Source organism: Macadamia integrifolia, chromosome 5 (assembly GCF_013358625.1).
Source record: "Macadamia integrifolia cultivar HAES 741 chromosome 5, SCU_Mint_v3, whole genome shotgun sequence".
In the NCBI taxonomy this organism is placed as follows: domain Eukaryota; kingdom Viridiplantae; phylum Streptophyta; class Magnoliopsida; order Proteales; family Proteaceae; genus Macadamia; species Macadamia integrifolia.
Window position 1 is genome coordinate 15,568,390 of NC_056561.1, and position 20,859 is coordinate 15,589,248.

The 20,859-nt window shown below is 39.9% G+C and overlaps 1 protein-coding gene across 1 annotated transcript in view; it reads right to left on the minus strand.

Moving 5' to 3' along the window:
* Positions 1-58: 58 nt before the first annotated feature.
* The window catches only part of LOC122079572 (receptor-like protein 4), a 37,190-nt gene continuing 16,389 nt past the window's right edge, over positions 59-20,859 (minus strand). The window contains exons 7-9 of the mRNA XM_042646152.1: positions 20,396-20,473; positions 13,030-13,238; positions 59-515 (exon numbers count right to left, since the gene is read on the minus strand). Coding sequence (XP_042502086.1) covers positions 415-515; positions 13,030-13,238; positions 20,396-20,473 — 388 coding nt within the window. The 3' untranslated portion in view covers positions 59-414. The remainder of the gene's footprint in view (positions 516-13,029; positions 13,239-20,395; positions 20,474-20,859) is intronic.

The following is a 20,859-nucleotide window of genomic DNA, read 5'->3' on the forward strand; positions in this document are numbered from 1 at the left end:
GGGGAGCAGCATTTTGCAAGGAAAAAAAAAAAAGTGAAGAAACAGATTTACTCTGGTGTTTCAGGTTTACTTTAAAACATTTTGCAAAATTTTGGTATGATACACTAGGGCATCTGATGTTAGTTAGGTGGAGCCTCAATAACATGAGATATAATGCACTTTACAGACAATGCAACTTTTCCAACACCCTGGCTATGGTACAAATTGGTAAAAATAGAAAAAGCAAAAAAAAAAAAAAAAAAAACCACCTTCAAGGGTATAGATTAAATCTTTTTTTTTTTTGCCAACCAAATCTCTGCAGCAGTGACAGACACCACTTGGCTCGCACGTTAATCACATTCAAGGTCCATTCTATGACTCGGTGTAGACGAAACTATCTGCTGAAGTTCAGCATCAATACTATAGAAACAGACTTCAATGGGGATTCACAGGAAATTTATTTGCACTCTGCGTCTCCATTTCCATAAGCATCAATGACTTCTGTCTATGGTACCTATTCCTCTTTGCCGCAATTGCTGGAACAGAATCATAAAATGGTCAGTAGAGGAACAATGCCACACAACCAGCAAAAGAAATTTTCTAAGAACAAGTGAATAATAAAAATAAAACAACAATATAGTTCAAAAGAAGAAAAAGATAATTTCAAATCCACAGATAAATAAAAACAAGACAAATGCAAGGAACATCTAATATGCAGGCCAGTCTTATACTTCAGTCGGTAGTTACTAATAGGTAAGCCTGACAATTTGGCATCCATAGGCTAAATGCTACACATAAATTCCACATTAAGGTCTGAAAGGGGGCAACAACAAAGAGAAGACAAATTACTACTTCCTCTGTCCCACAAGGATAGTCCTATTTGAGTTTTTTCACTGTCCCAAAATGTTTGTCCAATTTAAAAACCAAGCTATGAAGTTTTGTTGGATTTCCCGTAATGCCTTCATTTAATAATTCACAAATTTAATGTATTCACTTGTCACAACTGTTTCCCTCTATTATGTGCCAAGTAATAGTGGTAATGTTGGAAACAGAGCTTGAAATTAGTGGGAAAAATAAATGCATTAACAAAATAACCTCCCTAAATTTTACTTTTTATTCACGGACAGGACAGTTATAGGCAGAGTATAAACAATGCAACCAAGGAGGGGCATGTGTTTCTAAGTTCGACTCCTCTTACCTCCTTGGGGCCACTCACATGGGAGTGTTTAGTGCTCTTCACTGCTTTCAGTGAAAGTTGAATGGTTCTCATTCAACCCTGGTATGACCCGGTCTATGCATTTGTGGGGTCAGTATGGGCCGCGGGGCTAGTCAGGCCAAAGGCCTAGATACCCGTTGTTAGGAAAAAAAAAAACCCAAGGAGGGGCTACAATTTAAAAAAATAATAATAATAAATAAATAAATAAAAAATTATTCAACTTATTTCTTGGTCCCAAGTGGTAAGGAAAACTATATAAAAAGATTAAACTAGAGAAAAGTAATCCAATATATAAATTTTTCCATTAACTTGTTTTGCAAGTGAACACTCACTACAATAGAAAAAGATCACAGTCAACCAAATTCGAAGATTATCTTATATTGGGATGCTTCCAAGCTCCAATGACCACTCAAAAAACATTTCCCTTCAAGATAAAAAGGTCACACAAATATGAAGGAATCAGCATTCCCTTCAAGTCCATCTCCTAAGACCATAAAATTATTGCCATTGAAGCTCGTTATTAATGATAAGAACCATCAGAGAGTCCTAAGGACATGATTATCAATGAAAGTGCAAAAGCTTTTTAAAAAATATATACGAAAATAAGTCTTATGTTGTTCCCAGGTTGACACTAAGAGGGGGGATGAATCAAGGTATTCAGAACTTTTCCCAACACTACCCTTGGTTGTCCCAATACAGATGGCACACACACACTCCCACTAATGCTGCTGCTCACAAGCAGTTACCACACTAGCAATACTAATCACTACAGGCACTCTCACAACCAGTCTGTTGGCACTCACTTGGCACTGTATTTACTGTGTCTTGAACTGTAGACCTGCAAATCACAACTGGCTGGGGCACTCCCAATTTTATCAGTTACACACATGCATTCCTGCCATGCAACCAAGAACGGCCAGGCCTTCCCGGAGATGCACACCCATGCTGCAGTCAAACACACTTAGATATCCAGTACAATCTCATGAGACAGAATATAAATGGTTAGGCAAAGTGCCTACATCCACGAAGTAATGCCCTTACTGGGCCTGGCGTATACTCAGCACTATCAATAGCTACAACTTCTAGAAGCTACAACTCCAAGGTTTTCACAGCCAAAATTATGAGGGTGCTACAACACATAGATTTAGACTTCCTCTACAGTCAAGGAACCACAACCTCTCTGGTGTCCAGCCTGAACTGGAACACCCTCAACTTATCACGCACTTAACCTACAGTCAATTTTACATAAATGAGAACTTCACAAAGTTTGAATTACCTTCCTGGTGCAATCCAGCTGTCAGAGATGCGTAGTTGTCACTCTACATGTGCTCCCAACATTAATGCACACCACAATCACCAACACCCATTCTCCACCAAGAATTGGGGTTCCTCAATTTTGGGTGCCTCAGACAACGTAATCCCACTTCAAAGAAGCATATTGAGCACATCATTGTGTTCCAATCTCCCCAGTATGCCTCTTCTCCTTCTCTCTCAATTTCCTCGTCCTTCCTTGGCAAGTTCATCCCCAGCATCCTCCAAGAATCCCCTCTGAAGAGGAAATCAAGTTTGCTATTCATTCCCACAAATCTAACAAAGCTCTTGGTCCTAATGGCTTTAGTATGGGCTTCTTCTCCTCCTCTAACATAATCAAAGAAGATCTCATCAAGAATATCAAGAGTTTCCTTTTCAACCCAAATCAGCTCAAGTATCAATTGCCTTCCTTTGCCTCATTCCTAAAAAGGAAGGTGCCTTAGCTATGGCAGATTTCAGGCCTATTTCCTTATGCAACCTTTTGCACAAGTTCACTACTAAAGTGCTTTCCAACAAGCTTAAGCTGGTGGTTGATTTACTAGTCAATGATAATCAATCGACTTTCATTCCAGGTAGAAGCATCAACGACCATATCCTCGTTTGCAATGACAGTATGAGAGGATTTGATATAAAATCCCACTCCTCTACTACCCTCATGAAGATAGACATCCACAAACCTTTCGATTCATTGTGGTGGCATTTTATTTCTAAGGTTATGACCAAGATGGGCTTCCCTCCAGTGTTTGTTAATTGGATTCACCACTGCATTTTATCTCCTTGCTTCTCAGTATTGGTCAATGGTAGTCCAGGAGGGTATTTGCTTCCTCTGTGGGAATTCTCCGAGGCTGCCCTCTTTGTCCATATATTTTCTCCATAGCTCTTGAAGTTCTCTCCAGAAGTATCCAATGTTGCATTAACCAGCAGCTCATTTCTCCCACCCCAAGTGTAAGGCCATCAAGCTCTCTCAGCTTGCTTTTGCTTATGATTTGATGATTTTCTCGAAATTCAGCATTGTTTCCCTAGAAACCATTATGTCCTGCCTATAGCTCTTTGAAGCCATCCCAGGGCTTCGAATTAATCCTGATGAATCTCTTTTGTTACTGGCGGGGGTCTTTGATGTTGATAAAGCTACTTTGCTTGGTAAGAGGGTGGCTTCTCTATTGGCCATCTCCCACTTAAATATTTGGGGGTGCCTTTGATTCCGGCCAGATTGTCTACCCATCAATACACTCCCATGTTGGACCTCATTCGGAAGCGGCTTCAATTTTGAAAGGCCAACTTCTCTCTTATGTTGCCCGCTTGGAGCTTAAAAGATCAGTTCTCCAGTCATCCTATACCTATTGGTCAGATATTTTTGGGTTGCCTCACTCTACTATCAAAGAGTTAGAATCCCTTAAGGATGCATTCCTTTGGAAATGAACTAACTCCTCCAAATTTCTCCACCCCATTAGTTAGGCTATTGCTTGCCTCCCCAAAATGATGGAGGTGTTGGTTTGAGGCATATCAAAAAGGTCAACTCAGCTGGTATTATTAAGCTGATCAGGAACCCTGTGACAAAGAAGAGAAGTATCTAGGCTGATTGGGTGTACTCGGGCCTCCTGCGCTCTGATTCTTTTTGGACCGCTCTTGCCTCATGTGATGCATCTCAGGTTTGGCACAAGATCTTGTGCCTTAAGACCACTGCTCTTGGGGCCATCTCATCCCAAATTGTTGATGGTGCCTTCACCTCCCTTTGGCTTGACTGTGCCTTAAGACCACTGCTCTTGGGGCCATCTCATCCCAAATTGTTGATGGTGCCTTCACCTCCCTTTGGCTTGACCACCCTATGGGAGCTCTCCTTCACTCCATTAGTGACAAATCTACTTACAGTTCGGGCTTCTCTAAGCACTCAATGGTGGCTTATATCATGAGTCTTGGATCTTGGCCCCCTCCATCCTCCTCTCCATAGCTCACTATTGTGTGGAATTCTTTGCTAACTATTGTGTGAAAATCCTCTCTCTCTTTGACAAGATTTGGAATGCCATCTACTTTGATGTCTCCTCCAAGCTGGCCTCTCTTCACCCCTACCCTGTTAGGAATTCCTGAGGAACAGGCTTATTGTTGTCTCTTGGGGTCTCCCCTCTACTATTCTCTCCCCCTCCCCCTCCCCCTCCCCCTTAGTTCTTTCTTTACCCCCTTTTGGTTGGTGTCCTTTTGGCTTAGTTTTGTTCCCCTCCTCCTGATGTGTCGGGGTTGTTCCATTTAGGTTTGTTCGCCCCCCCCCCTTCCGTTGTATATCATTTTTCCTCTTGGTAATGAATTTATTTGATCATCCAAAAAATAATCTTGTGGACCCCTGTCTCCTTAGGCCATTTCAGCTCCAAAACAGCTTGAAATTTTGTTAGGATTCGAGGCACTTATCTCTATGGCGCAAGCTAGTTTGGTTCAATTTCTACATTCCTTGCCATAGCTTTAAAATCTGGCAAGCCCTCTCCAATTTCTTTCCAATGGAGTCCTTCCTCATTCGCCGTCACATCTCCATCTTTCCTTTGTGCTGTCTTTGCTGGGGTGTGTTGGAAAATATTGATCATCTCTTTTTTGCTTACTCCCATTTCTTATATTTGGAAAGAGGTCCTTGCAAAATGTTGGCCTAGAAGTCAGAGGATTCTCCCCTTCCAGAGGGAAAGGATTTGGGTGAGTTGATGTATACATTGACAATGCCCTTCCCTGACATCTTTCTTGCATCATAGAAGCATAACTACCCTAATCATCATTTAGTGATTTCCCACCACCAAAATCCTCATCCATTGGAGAGTCAACATTTAGAGTGGATTCTTCATCTTCCCCCAGTTATTTCTCCAGATTACTGCCAGTCTGGGCCATAGATTCAAAGCATGGAGGAACTCCTGTTGCTTCAAGATTCAAACCTGAGTTGATTAGGTTTGGTTTATATTCCAGAACCAAACCCTTGAACCTGTTAAGAGTATTTACATGAGATACAAAATTGTGTTTATGCTTCACCTTCATCTTTAATTTGGTTAATGTTCTAGATTAAATTTCATATTTGTATAAGCCAGAATTTCAACCTCAACAGTAACTGGTGAAAGGTTGTCCACTCTTGGTATACGGCCAACAGAGTTCACATATCTTACATACTCTAGAACAATACTAAGCTGTTTGATCCATGCTTGCTTCGAAAATCTTTAAGAATCCACACATCAATTCCAATTCTTGAACATAAAAGAGAGAAAGAAATCCACCCATCTCTACCATAGCTTCAGTCTTGATTCTAACATCACCACTATTGCTATGAATAGGATAAAGTGATTTTTCTTTACCATTGTCCACAGAGATTATGCATTGATGAGAATCAACATTCCAGTGCAACAAACTCTCATTACCCAAGATAGGGTCATTCCATCTGAAATCTTCACCAAAAGGCCTCTCATATTGGTCCTCGAAAGGCCTAGAAAACCTTCTCCAAGTGTTATCTAGGAACCCTAGTGTGAATATCTCAAATCCAAATAAATCAGCATATACATGCACAACCTAATAATCCCCAGTAGAAGGTGCAAACGCAATCCCGCATCCGCAGCTCCAGTGAGGGAAACCAGAAGGACAATGAGGGAGTGGTTGAGGGAAACCAGTCATTTCAAGAAGTTCTCCTGGCATAGGACATGTCACTAATAGGGGGTTGTGACAAAACAAAGTGTAACAGGGGTAGGCCTGAGAGCCCCGTCGAATCTGGCCCAATCGGCAGTTGGAATCCCTGCTGTTAGATCAGCACCAATAGAAGAGACAGAAGTGCATGAGCTAGGGATGAACAAGGTCAAGCCAAATGGAATCTGTTGAGGGCGCTTGGTGTAAACGTGCAACATTAACATGCCTCGGATTTCATTACAGCCGCTGGATTAGGATCATAATAGAACGGAAGATATCTATAGGCCGCAGGATCAGCATAGAACGGCTTGATGAGGCTTCCAACTCGCAGATCCAACCATGTTGCGTTAAATGGAATCTACATGAGGTACAAATGTAATCTGTCTAGAATCGTAGCTGCAGCTTGGTTTCAACATCATCAAAACCAGTCTAGCCACCTCATCAAGACCCAAACACTGGCCACATCATCAGTCTGGCCATCTCACCACTGCACTAGTCACATCTACCACCTCATCATCATCATCATCAGCTGTACACACTCAACTAGATGTACAGTCTCCGCTGCCAGCGCTGCTCTCATCACTGTGTGAGTGTGTTGCTCAACTGACTGTTGACAACTATGACAACTAAAGTCCAACATCTTACTTGCAATATTCATAGGGAATGTATGTTTTGCATAAAAGAGCAGATCAAAGATTCTTAGTTGTAAAATTTGCGGGGAACTTGTTTGCTTAACAGTGCTGATCAAGGGGTCCTAATGATGGTGCTATTTAATTTTTTTTTCCTAACGTTAGCATCAAAGAGCAAGCCTAAGTGGTTGCCTATATTAAGCGCACGGTGCATCAGGCCAAGGGTAATTGGGAAATCGCTGCCTTGAACTCTCATAGTGACGAGTGTGAGAACTATGGGAGGTCAAGGCAGTGATTTCCCAATTACGATTGGGTTACACTAGGGATCAGCCTTAAGCCCTTATCTCTTTGCACCTAATCGTTTATCATGGATGAGTTAACCAAAAGCATTCAAGACAAGGTCCCATGGTGCATGCACTTCACTGATGATATCGTGTTAGTGGATGAGACTAACATAATTATTAACGCTAAGTTGGAGCTATGGGATCAACCTTGGAAACAAGAGCTTTTAAGATAAGTAGATAGTGTGATAACAATATGGTGAAAATTGAAGAGAGAGATACCGCAAAGTGATTATTTCAGATATCTAGGGTCAATCATAAATAAGGAAGGTGACATAGAGGATGATGTTTCACATAGAATTAAACTGGGGTGGAAGAAGTGGAGAGGTGCAACCAAAGTGTCGTGTGATTGACATATTCCTTTAAAGCTTAAAGGAAAATTCTACAGGCCTGTGGTACAACCGGCTATGATGTATGAGGAAAATTTTGGGCAGTTAAGAAGTGTTATATAGATAAGCTATGTGTAGCTGAGATGAGGATGTCAAGATGGGTGTGTGGCAAAACTAAGAAGATAAAGTAAGGAATGAACAAATTAGAGCTGATTTGGAAGTTGCTCAATCAATGATAAGCTCCAATAAAGTCGTTTGAGGTGGTACAACCATGTTCAATGGAGGCCTGGGGATGCTCCAATAAAGAGTGAGCTGATTTAGATCATAGTTCAAAAACTCAGCGATATCTCCCCAAAATCTCGAATTGGTTTTTTTTTTTAACCGAAACAAAGTGGCATACGAAACACAAAGTACATAATTTCGGTCAACTCGGTCATATTTTGGTCATTTCATTTCAAAATTTCGCTTATTCTTTTGAAAAATGCACTATTTCGTCAAAATTCGGTCATCTCGATCATTTCTTTTCGCTAATTTCGTCCCAAAATGGCCAAGTGAAACACATGGAAAAAAAAGTATATTATTTTGATGAAAAAAAATATATTATTTTGATTCAAATTGAAGGAGTTAACAAAGCTAGGGGCAGGCCTAACATGATCATAGGGGATGTTGAGGAATGTGATGCAGATACGGCTGCCCTTTCTTGGTTGGACCAGCATGACCGGCTTTGGAAGCCAAGAGCCAAGAAGAACCGGTCCAGCCCAGGGTTTTGGTCCAACAAGGGTTGGAAATAAAATTAGTAGTTTACCTAGTATTTTATTTCATGCTTTTAGTTTCCAGACTTGAACGTAGGAGTAGGATTTATTTCCTTGCTTTGGTTTCCTTTTTATAGTTGTTTCCTAATTTAGGCTAGTTTCCATTCCAGTTAAGTTTCTAATTTCATGTTCCTATTTTCCTATATATTGGTTGTAATCGACTGAAGATTTAGAGAGCAATTTGATTATTGAATGAATGTGTGAGTGTGATCTCCTTTTCCCCATCTCTACTCTGATTTCCCCTCCCTTCCCTAAGGGTTCTCCATCAACTTGGTATCAGAGCCGAAGGATCCTCTCCTTCGTTCTCTCTCCATGTTCCATTCCTTTCCCTTCCCATCAACTTGCTCTTTCCTTCCCATCTTCTCCCTATTCTCTCTTCCGGTTTCTGTCGAGACAGAGAACAATCATTTAAAAAAAAAAAAGAAAAAAATGCTGTTGGAGCAGTCAACCAAACCCAACCCCTTCGGTTCCCAACAAAAAAAGCTCCACCGCCTCCTCTTTCCTTTTCTCCACTCAATCGAACTCTCCCCTTAGGTTCTGATAGCAGCAAGAAAAAAAAAAAGAGTCGAGGTCGACGTCGAAGAAGCAGCAGAGAGAGCGATAGCAGAAAAAAAGAAAAAACCCCCAAACCCTCCCTGCCCTCGGCCTTCTCTGTTCCTTCCGGAAGCACCACCTGCCCTCCGCCTTCTCTGTCCCTTCCGACAGCAGCCGCCGCCTCCTCTCTGTGTCTGACGGCGAAGAAAGAAGAAGAAACAGAAGAGGAGAGAGTCGACGAAGAAGAAGAACGGAAGAGAAGGAGCAGAGACGAAAAGAAAAAGACGAAGAAGAAGAGAAGAAGGAAGCATACCTGGTTTCCAAGCCCCCACCGTCGAAGTCGTAAGGCCCCTTTCCTTCTCGTATCACAGCCACGATCTCCCACCTCTGCTGGTCCTGAGATCGACAGAGAAGAAAACCCCAATTCTTCTTTTAAACTCTTTCTTTAAATTAGTTTCTCCATTCTTCCTAAATTACCCTTCCCATTCTCCCCTATTTCACTTTTGTCCTAGACTTATTTCAACTTTGCAAATATACCCTTGCTCACACGTGATATCTTTGTGAGCACAACTGAGTTTCAGTTCTTTAGAAGAAAAAAAAAAAGTAAACCTCCATATTTACAGTTCAAAAAAAAAAAAGGTAGTTATTTACTATTCTGCCCCTACCCTTTAAGCCTCCAGTTATTTACTATTCTACCATTATTCTTTGAGTGCTATTTTGTTACTCATCACCATGGTAGCCAATAGTGAAGTTGTTCAACAGCTGAATTCTTATAAAGGAGAAACTTATACAAAATTTGATGCTCTCACTAACATGGTCACGTCCCTAAAAACAATGGTGGAATCTATGCAAGTTTCTATTGATCGTTTGGTGGCAGCAAATAAAGGAAAGAGTCCCATTCAGTCTGGGGATTCTTCCAACACCACCCCACAGGATCTGCCAGTAACACCACCACCCACCACATCATACACCACCACCACCACCTCCACCACCATATGGGACTGGTAGACATGATGATGGAGCAGAAAGAGCAGCAAAACTGGATGTCCCTGATTTTTATGGAGACAATAATCCAGAATTGTACCTTGACTGGATTCACAGTTTAGATACATTCTTCAGATGGTACGGGTTGACTGAGGCTCGAAAGATCCTATTTGCAGAGGCAAAACTGAAAGGCACGGCTCGAGTCTGGTGGATCAAGCAACAACAACAGAACCGAACCCGAGGCATTGGGTTAGTCACTACTTGGGCTGAAATGTATGAAGTCATGAATCGGCGATTCTTGCCTTCTGATTACAAGCAACGCATGCATCTCAGGGTTGCACAGTTGAAACAAGAGAATTTGACCGTTGAAGAGTATGTTGCTAGATTTTATTATTTGGCCACTCGTTCTGACTTTGAGTGGGATGAAGAAGTCTTAGTGGCCCAATTTCATAATGGTTTGCACCCTCAACTTAGTGCTGCCCTTGCATCTAGTCGACTACCTACAATGGAAGACGCCGTACAAGTAGCATATCAGGTTGAGGAAAGTCTGAAACGCTCATACAACCGGAGAAATTTTGCAGATACTTTTTCTCGAGGTACTAGTTCCGTTTGGCAACAGTCTCCTACCCAAGAGAGGTCATCTAGCAAGCCACAGGCAAGTGCTACATCTATGGCTTCTTCACGACCTAGTCGGCCGTATTCTCCACCTCGACATGTTTCTGAAATGTCATCTTCACGGCCTACTCGCCCATATTCACCCCCTCGACGTGGTTCAGATAAACCTTCTGATTCTTCAAAATTCACAGTTCGGTGCTACTCATGCCATGGATTTGGATATATCAGTGCCCAATGTCCCAGCCGTTTGGTTGCTTTTATTGATAAGGATTCTCCTATACCATATATTCCCAAAGAGCAACTTGGTTCTGACACAGTTGATTTAAGAGAAGAGCGTGCGACAGGTGAAGTCAATGACACTCTCAGTGACGATGACCAACATCCTTTTTATGTCATTCGTCATTGTTGACCACTCAAAAGGCCACTGAAAATGAAGATTGGCGCCGCAGTAGTATTTTTCAGACTCGTGCGAAGTGCAATGATCAGTTGCTAACCTTGGTCATTGATGGAGGCAGTTGCACTAATGTTGTCTCTGAAGACGTTGTTCGTAAGCTGGGATTGAATACAGAACCACATCCTAATCCTTACAAGGTTGCTTGGGTGAACAACACTAATCTCAAAATCACAGATAAGTGCTTGGTCACATATTCTATTGGTGGATTTAAGGATACAGTCCAATGTGATGTCCTCCTCTGAAGGTGTGCCATATCCTTCTTGGTCGACCTTGGTTGTTTGATAAGAAAGCACAGCATTGTGGCTCTGCCAATACCTATGCCTTCAAGCATGCCAACAAGACTATGAAGTTTCATCCTGCCAAAGATCTCCCTGAAATTAAGCTCAAGAAGATGGTGGGATCATTCCTCATTCAGCGTATTCCTTCAGACGGTCTCCTCGGTCCTTTCCCTAACTCGACGGAGTCGAGTTCTTTTCAAAGGAGGAGAGTTGATGCAGATACGGCTGCCCTTTCTTGGTTGGACCAGCATGACCGGCTTTGGAAGCCAAGAGCCAAGAAGAACCGGTCCAGCCCAGGGTTTTGGTCCAACAAGGGTTGGAAATAAAATTAGTAGTTTACCTAGTATTTTATTTCATGCTTTTAGTTTCCAGACTTGAACGTAGGAGTAGGATTTATTTCCTTGCTTTGGTTTCCTTTTTATAGTTGTTTCCTAATTTAGGCTAGTTTTCATTCCAGTTAAGTTTCTAATTTCATGTTCCTATTTTCCTATATATTGGTTGTAATCGACTGAAGATTTAGAGAGCAATTTGATTATTGAATGAATGTGTGAGTGTGATCTCCTTTTCCCCATCTCTACTCTGATTTCCCCTCCCTTCCCTAAGGGTTCTCCATCAGAATGGCATGCATAATCTAAGTCTTGTCCCAAGTAATGGACCTCAGATAGAGCCATTTGAAAGGCAATGATCCATGTAGCCAACCCCATTTAACAAAGATCATAGTTGTCAAGGCGTCACCTAGGTGACAACTTGGCATCTAGGCGGTTTGCCTGGGCCTAGGCAACAGTCACCTTATTGCATTGCATGCCGCCTTGTGTTTTAGCACTTATTTATATTTGTTATTTCATTTACTTAAGATATTATTCATAAAGAAGCAAATACCCCCTATTTTAATCCAATAAAAATAGTTTAAAAATCATATTCTAGAAGGATTAAAAGTCAACTTCTCAGTCCAAGAACAAAAATTGGATTTTGGTTATAGAAGCGATTTTCAACTTTTAAATGCTGGGTTTTTTTCTCAATTATGAAAATTTTATAAATCCTATCAAGTTAAAACATTGTTAAAAAAAAAAGTCCGGTAAAATAATCTTTTGTTTTAATATCCATAAAAGTAATCTTAGACTTGTTGGAAAGTTGATTTTATGTTATACCTAATTACAAAAGGTCTCATGTAAAAATAAAATCATTTTACCAGTCAAACTTATTATAGAACTAGAGCATTTCTCTAAATGTTGATTTTTTTATGACTTAATGTGACTTAATGTTGATTTTTTATGATTTGATGTGGCTAAATGTTAAGTTTTAATGACTTCATGTGGCTTAGTGTTGATTTTTTATGATACAAGGTATATGTCGCTTACTAAATAATGTTAGAAAATCGGAAAAATAAAAAATAACACTTGGTCGCCTTGTTCGCCTTAAGGTGGGCGCCTTCTCGCCTAAGCACTTAGACAGCCCTCCAACGCCTTGGTTCACCTTGCCATCGTGACAACTATGTCTGAGATTTTCCTTCCTTTTTTATTTTTTTTAGCAATGATTTTCCCTTCTTGAAAGGGCTGTAAGATCCCCGTGATCTTAGGCCTTTCTCTCTTTCCATGTTGTCATTGTATTTTGTATCTCCAATACAACAAAATAATAATTCAAAATAGATCTCGAGTTATGGGAGAAACCAGATAAAAGAAAAAGAGAGCAGAATCTATCAAAATAAGGAGTGCAGAAAAGGTAGTTAGATAAGAGGACCATAGAAGAAAAAGGTTTCAGAAATTTGTATGTAACATAGAATCCAATAGCAACATAATGGTGAGGCAGGTATACTAAGCAGTAGAATATTTTCAATGCAGATAAAGGGCATGCAAATCCATGTAAAAAAAAAATAAAAAATCAATGGTATATATTTAAATTCAGACTTACAGATTAGATCTTGAGGGAGAGCAAAGTCATAATCATTCTCCCCCTTCCGGATGAAGCATATGTAAATCACCAATAGTATTATGCTGAGAATAACCAGAGTTGACAAACCAATTGCAATTTTTCCTGCAGTGGACAGGCCATCTTTTCCCCAAAATAGAGGACATGCCGGAAGTGAAGGCACACCACATAAGCCTTTGTTACCAGAAATACTGGAAGAGAAATACAGCAATCAACAATGAGATAATGACTAATCCAAAAAAATAGATAGTGAAGAAGTGAGATCTGAAAAGAAAGAAGAAAAAAAAGGGTTGGGGGGGGGGGGGAATGAAACAACCATTTTTTTGGGGGGGCAGGGGGTGGGGCGGAAGCTCCAATTGCACTAAACAAGAGACAAAGAGAGTATTTGATGTATCTCACTTCCCATACCAAATGCTCCAACTCATTGAATTTCATCAAACTGAATGAACAGTTATAGATTTAATCTACTGCAAGCTCCAATTTAGTTAGGTTTCACAATTAGTCCCCCCCCCCTTTTTCTCCAATAAGCTATTTCACACAAAAATGGTTGTTATGAAGGTCAATCAGCCTTTTTTCCATAGGAAAGCTCGTGAACAATCAGCTATTAGAAATGAAGATGAGGTCTGAGTGCAGTCAGTGGAACTACTTTACCAGCTTTCTAACAACTTTTATTTGAGGGTATGAGTGCATGTTCATCGAGAGGTTAATATAGTGGGCTCTCTAACTATTCTATTTGCAGATATAATATCTAATAGCATGTTGAAAGTTGAACCACAGAGTCACATAGTGTATATGGTATCATCTCTAATATCTAAAAACTTACAAATGCAATTGTGCAAAAACAGTGACACATTAGAGTTGATGGAGGACCGGTAGGGGAAGGGAAGAAATCCCTGAGATGCTCAGAGTTGCAGGGGAGAGGGAGAGGATTGGACACAATGCCCACAGGCTCTTCACCAAAACCAAATTCAATTCATCTTCTCAATCTCATTTTGTCTGTCGGTTACAACCAAATTTATAGGAAAAATAAAAACATAAAAATAGAAGCTCAACTGAAATAAGAAACTACCCGAAGCAAGGAAACAAATTGCAAACCGACTCTCTAAGACTCTCTAAATCCTACGTGAACCTAACTTGCTAAAAGGAAGTGATTAAAATAAAATCAAAGACATTCTTCCTAAATAAGTAAATTCCTAAAATTCTACTAGACCCAAAACCAATATAGATCATCTCTATCCGGAAACCCAGATGGGTATGGATCAGTCCATGAGTGTGCATCTGAATGAACTCCCCCGGTGTTGAGAAAAACTAGTCCACGAGTTTTGTAAAAGGGCAACAATAAAATCTCACGAGTGGGGGTGAATTGCATCTTGTATGCAACACAAACAAAATCCAAGAGAAGACGTTTTGGAGGTGCATTAAAGTCCGGAAAATCATGGGGGAGAACAAACTCATGAGGGGGAATAGGTGGCTCTGTACTGAGTCCATGATTACTTGATCCACGATCTTCTCATTTTCCAGTGCCTTTATTGGTTCCACAACTGGATGGTCTTCCTTGTGTTGACTCATTCGATTCGTCCCGTGGTTGCATTGTTGGTACCATCTTTGAGTTAGCCGATCCATAAAGAACAAATTTCTGACACGTGGAAAGGTTGGATGGTGCACAAATTTTTGTCACGATCAAGAGTGTCTTGTCGTTCTTCTAACCAACCCCGACCCAATTTAATAATGTGCTAAGGAAAATCAAACACTTCATAGTAAGCGCCATCGTAATACTAAGAGATGGAGAACTCAATAAAGACATCATCCTCAGACTCAATGATCATCTGATTGGTATTTAACAACATATCCACCACAAATCTTGAAACGAAATTGTCATTTAGTCACTCATCAATCAACAAATTAGCAAGCTCTCCATTAGGCAATCGCACTCTGAATTTGAACACAAGATTCCATGGCCAGTTTTGTAATTGGAAGCAGTTTAGGCCCACTATGGCAAGAGAACACTTAAAGTAAGGGTGAATGGAAAAATAGTAAATATATGGAGGCAAGAGGAGGGTGGCTAAATGGAAATTATATGAAAGTCCATTAGTGAGTGGCACAATTGTTAATATGGGGAATTTTATTCTAAACACAAAGGGAGGTCACGTATGGGTGGGGGGAAAACTTGGAAGTCACAGAAAAATTAGGACAAAGGGATAAAAGAGAAAGGGAGGGGTAAATAGGGAAGGAAAAAATTAGATAAAGAGGAAATCAAACAAAAAGGTGGGCTGGAGGTCAATCACTGACAGAGGAGATGTCTCTTGCGTGGAGACGGAAGTTACAGATCCAGCAGGGGTAGGTCTTCTCCTCGTTGGTTCTGTTGTCGGAGAGGAAGCTGGAGATCAAGGATGGCGACTTCAACTGCGACGGTGGTTGTGGTTGAACCGAGTATGTTCTTCTCTACTTCCTTCTTTTGATATCTCTCACTTTCTCTTCTTTTGCTTCGTCTATTTTTTTTTTTTTCATTTGCTTGGCTGCAATCAAAAACCCTAAGAGGGGTTAGTTGAGTTCACGACTGGGCTCTCTCTCTCTTTCTGCTCCATTTCTTCTCTGCTTTTTTTTTTTTTTTTCTTTTGCTTGGCTGCAATCGAAAACCCTAGGAAGGGTTAGTTGAGCCACCCTAGGACATGGGAAGGGGTCGCTGGAAGGGGTCAGGGGTGGGGTTGGAGTTTCGGTTGGGAACAATGGGCAAGAGATCTCTTTTTTTTTTCCTTTTTGCTGGAACCCTAGCAACAGGGAGTCAACAGGGCTTTGGCAAAAGGAGGTGGAAGTGGCTAGGTTGGTTCGACTTCCTTTTGTTGAACAGAGATCTTTTTTTGTTGGAACTCAGTTCTCAGCAGAAGCCAGAACAGAGAATGGGTAGAAGATGGGAAGGAAAAGAGAACGAAGTAGAGGATCCTTCGGCTCTGATACCACTTGATCGAGGACCAATGGGGGAAGGAAAGAAATCCCTGAGATGCTCAGAGCTGCAAGGGAGAGGGAGGAATCGCACAAAAAAGGGGGGGAAGAGATCCCACACAATGCTTGCAGACTCTTCACCAAAACCAAACTCAATTCGTCTTCTCAATCTCATTTTGTCTATCGGTTACAACCAAATTTGTAGGAAAAATAAAAACACAAAAATAGAAGCTCAACTAAAATAAGAAACTACCCTAAGCAAGGAAACAAATTGCAAACACTCTCTAAATCCTACATGAACCCAACTTGCTAAAGAAAGTGAATAAAATAAAATCAAAGACATTCTTCCTAAAATCCTACTAGACCCAAAACAAATATGGATCTGGTTCATCTATGTCCATGGGTGTGCATCTGCATCAAGAGTCTTTCATAATTGAACACTTAATAAGAATATTTAGGGATCCTACAAAAAATGAAAAATCTTAATCAGGATTTTACTGTAGAACGTTGACAAATTTCATGTCATAGGATTCACATTTGAGAAGCTACACATGTTTGTATTAGGGCCTACTGTTGAGACATTGCATATTCAAATATATTTTTGGCGATTCCTACTTTTGTCTTAAAAGTGGAAAATCCTATTTAACTTGTTTTACCTAACCTCATTCTTTAAGCTTCAAAGTGTGCATGACAGTTTGTGTGTAATGGTCCTTGGATGATCAAGACTCTATCATGAGCTTGACCTTCCCATGTGGCAGCAAGTGGCAACTTCAAGGATACCATCAACCCTTGTTAAGTCCACCCACATTTTGGCTCATTCTACAATAAGTCAATATACGATATCTGGTGAAACTCACATGGCAACATCAAGAGAACCTCAGTAAGGTTAACTTTTTGGCTTAATAAGTGGAGCATATTGAACTCGATCAAGCTTCCATTAATAAGACCAAGCGAAAATTGTCATTCAACAATGGGTCAAGAGCTTAAAGTGATTCACTACTCAACGGTGGGTCAAGAGCTTAAAGTGATTCACTACTCATGAGCTTGACCTTCCCATGTGGCAGCAAGTGGCAACTTCAAGGATACCATTAACTCTTGTTAAGTCCACCCACAATTTGGCTCGAAGTGTTCTACAATAAGTCAATATACCGTATCTGGATGGCAACATCTAGAGAACCTCAGTAAGTCTACCTTTGTGGCTTAATGAAAGTGAAGCATATTGGACTCAATCAAGCTTCCATCAGTAAGACCGAGTGAAGATTGTTATGCAACAGTGAGTCAAGAGCTTAAAGTGATTCACTATTCAATGGATCACCAAATTATGATGTAACTCTATGTCTTAGGATTTTACACTTGTAATTGTATCATCTCGTAATCCTAAGCATGCATATGTAAGGTGATTCTCAACACTAGGACATTCGTTACTCACCTTAACCAAAAAGACCTAAACCGAGCCTATGCATATTACTCTCACTTGGTCTTTTTCGGAAATTGGTATCATGTAAGAAAATGTTTTAAATTGAAGATTTTGACTTAGAATATAACAGGAAACATGTTGAAAAAGATAAGTGTAACAAGCCAAAATTGGCGATCAACTGGTACCTACTGGTCAATGTAGCCGAGAGGCCTTTTGGGTTTCTGGTCAGTGTGCCAGTTGGCAGGTAAACACCGGCCGATGCAACCTGAGAGGTCTGGTCCTTACCTGTCAATCGGCATCTGCCAGAAGATGGGGACCAGAGACCTCCAAGCTCAGCAGACCTAAGCTGGCGGCCGTTGCTCAGGCATCGGTCGATCATTAGTCGACCACTGACCAACAGGTACCAAGTAACGGCTATAATTTTTCCAATTGCTTGAAGGCCAGAAGTCAGATTGGTATCAGTCGACCAACAAGGAAATTTTTTCCCCATTAGACCTGGTCTTTGTGCCAAATTTTTTAGCTCCTTTTGCATCCTATTTAATGACCAAGTGGGAGCCACATCAACCAACTTTGTGCCCTCAATTGAATATCATTTATTGAATCATTAGTGCCCAAGTTTGTTAAGAATCATTATAGAGCTTTCATCTTGCATATTTTACCTTTTGAAGTTCGTGCTTTCATTTGTATATCTGGCTATTTGAGCATTATTGTAATTGAGTGAAAACACTCAAACACTCTTCAAAGCGTGCTGTTGGAGACTGGGGAATCTCCATTGTTGTAAGGTTTGAGGGTAAGCATAAACACTCGGATTACTAGTGATCCCATAAAATTACCAAGGTTTGAATGTGAGTTGAAACACTTGGGTTTATTGTCATCCCGGGAAAACAACTATAAGAAGGCTTGATCAATGTCGTTTGGAATTTGATCACTTAATGGAAAATCCTAGTTTAAGAGTATCACTTGGTAGTGGAGGTAGGCAAGGTTGCCGAGCCACCAAAAAAAGCGTACTTAGCACATGAGGATCCCACCACTACGGGGTCTAGGGATGGTTTTGCGAGAGGCTGTTTCCCGACTCGAAGTCGTGACCACTCGATCACAATGGAGCAACCTTACCGTTGCACCAAGGTCCACCCTCAAATCTTATTGTTTCTTTCCCTCTTTCTCACTTTTGTTACTTGTAGAACCTTACAACAATTGCATTCATCTTTCATTATGGGTAATTAAGTTTTAATCGTCATTCATTTTCCACCATATCCAATTCAACCCCACTCCCTTGGGATGCCTACAGTCTTAACACCTACACCAAGGAATAAAAACTAACACCAGTCCAGAACTTAAGTACCACCTAAGCACAAAATACATATTTATAGCACGCACGCACACGCACGCACGCACACACACACACATATATATATATAGTATCAGTAGATTAGAAATCTAAAGATATCTAATGAATTTAGTTGCCATAAATCTAAGACTGTCACTCCAAATAGATTTGCATTTAAGAAGATATGAACCTGAAATCATATGTTATGTGCTTTCCAATAAGCAACTTAATAAGTTGGCATTGCAAAAAATAATAATAATAATAATTTATGCTACAATCTAACAACTGAAGAAATAGTTGAATTTATTACTCATATGATTTAATTCAAAACCATGTCATTTTGAGCATGATAAGTTAAATCACACACAAGAAGCATCCCAGGCTGTACGTTCCTAACGGTATAATGATAATGATTGTATCAAGTTCCTCAATTTTTGCATCTTGGGAAAAAATAATAAGATTACTTTAGGCCAAGAATACACCAACCTTGGTGAAGCTTAGTTTGTTTGAAGACTCATAACATGCTATATGGCAATACCTGGGTGGTTCCATGTGATAGAGGACCCTGTCCCAATTCATTGGTACAATATCAGCCCTAAAACTAGGTTGACAAAGTGAACCAAAATTTTAATAATGTCACTTTGTCTTCATCCATTTACCTAGTGACAATTTTGTAACTTTTTTGAAAATTTTGGATTAAACATAGAGCCTCTTTTTTACTCATTTGGGCTGGAATGTTACTAGTGAGATAATTGTCCTCTATCACATGAACCTGCTCATGTCCAGACGCATCAAAGATCATGAAAAGTTAAAACATTACTAGGCATTGTGGAATGTGAAAGGTTTGAACATTATAATGAAAATTTAAGTCCTTCTCCATGAAGGGCGGCTAAAATTACTTATCACTTAATTATGAAAGCCTCCATAGGGTTTCCTCCTTTTGACAAGAGATATGAGCATGAAAAGTTGAAGGTTTCAGATCTTTGCTATACAGTCATTTGAAGAAGGCAGGAGATCTACTAACTTCATAAAGCCCTATACTTACACTTGTGGTCTCTACATGAATTCTGTTGCGAACCCTAATTAGTTGTTACCACTTCATTGAGTGAGTTGAATTTCACTGTAAATCTCAAGATCCACAACTAAGATCTAATTCTAGGGAGAATATCTTCCTGATCTCTCCCTAAAGATAATAGGATCATCAACAATTACCTAGTGAGCTGTGTCTCAACTTATGTCCTTTAACATTATTCTACTTTCACTGATATTACCTAGCATCTCATTTCTCTGCATGTTCATGACAAAAGTAAAAAAGAAGGGTAAAAAGCTAAACATGTTATACTTTAAGTCCGAAACTCTAATCTAGGAAAAAGAAAAGGCCTAGACGGATTCAAGTAAAAATATATACTGCAAGAAGGAGAATGGGGATTGACTTTGACTCTTCAAAATCAAGTAATATAAAGAAATAGAGGTACCCTATGAACTTGAACATTAAATAGAGTATACAAGATGACTGACATATACTGATATCACTATAAACAATAGATTAAGAAACATAATCTTAGAATGAATAAAGTTTCTGGACTTCTCATGCTTCCATTAAGCAAATGAGAATACACTCAATGAATATAAACAAAAACTAGTAGAGTAGTAGTACGACATACTCAATGGCTCCGCCATGAACTCCAATTGAATAAATTTTCTCCGGTACTTGCCCTTCCAATTGATTATCATTCAATAACCTGAAATATGAGGGAAGATGTACAAGAAGAGATTTAATAATGTCAACTACAAGAGAAGAGATTAAGCAATGTCAATTAGCTATGTCTGCATTCCGGGCAATTAAAGAAAATTTTGTCAATTGGATATCTAAGACACTTTCAACCTTGAAAATTCCTCTGATATAGAAACCTCTGTCAATTAAGCATTAAGAATAAATTTCTTTGATAAGTAACACACGAGGATTTAGTCAACAAACATGAAGGAGAAATGTCAAGGGGATACAGTGTATGATGAATACAAGAACTAATGGTAAATCTTCAGTCAGATGAAAACCAGCTATGATGACTACATCTACATCATTATCTACTTCAAAATTTATAATATCAGAATTTTGCAGCTTCTAGTA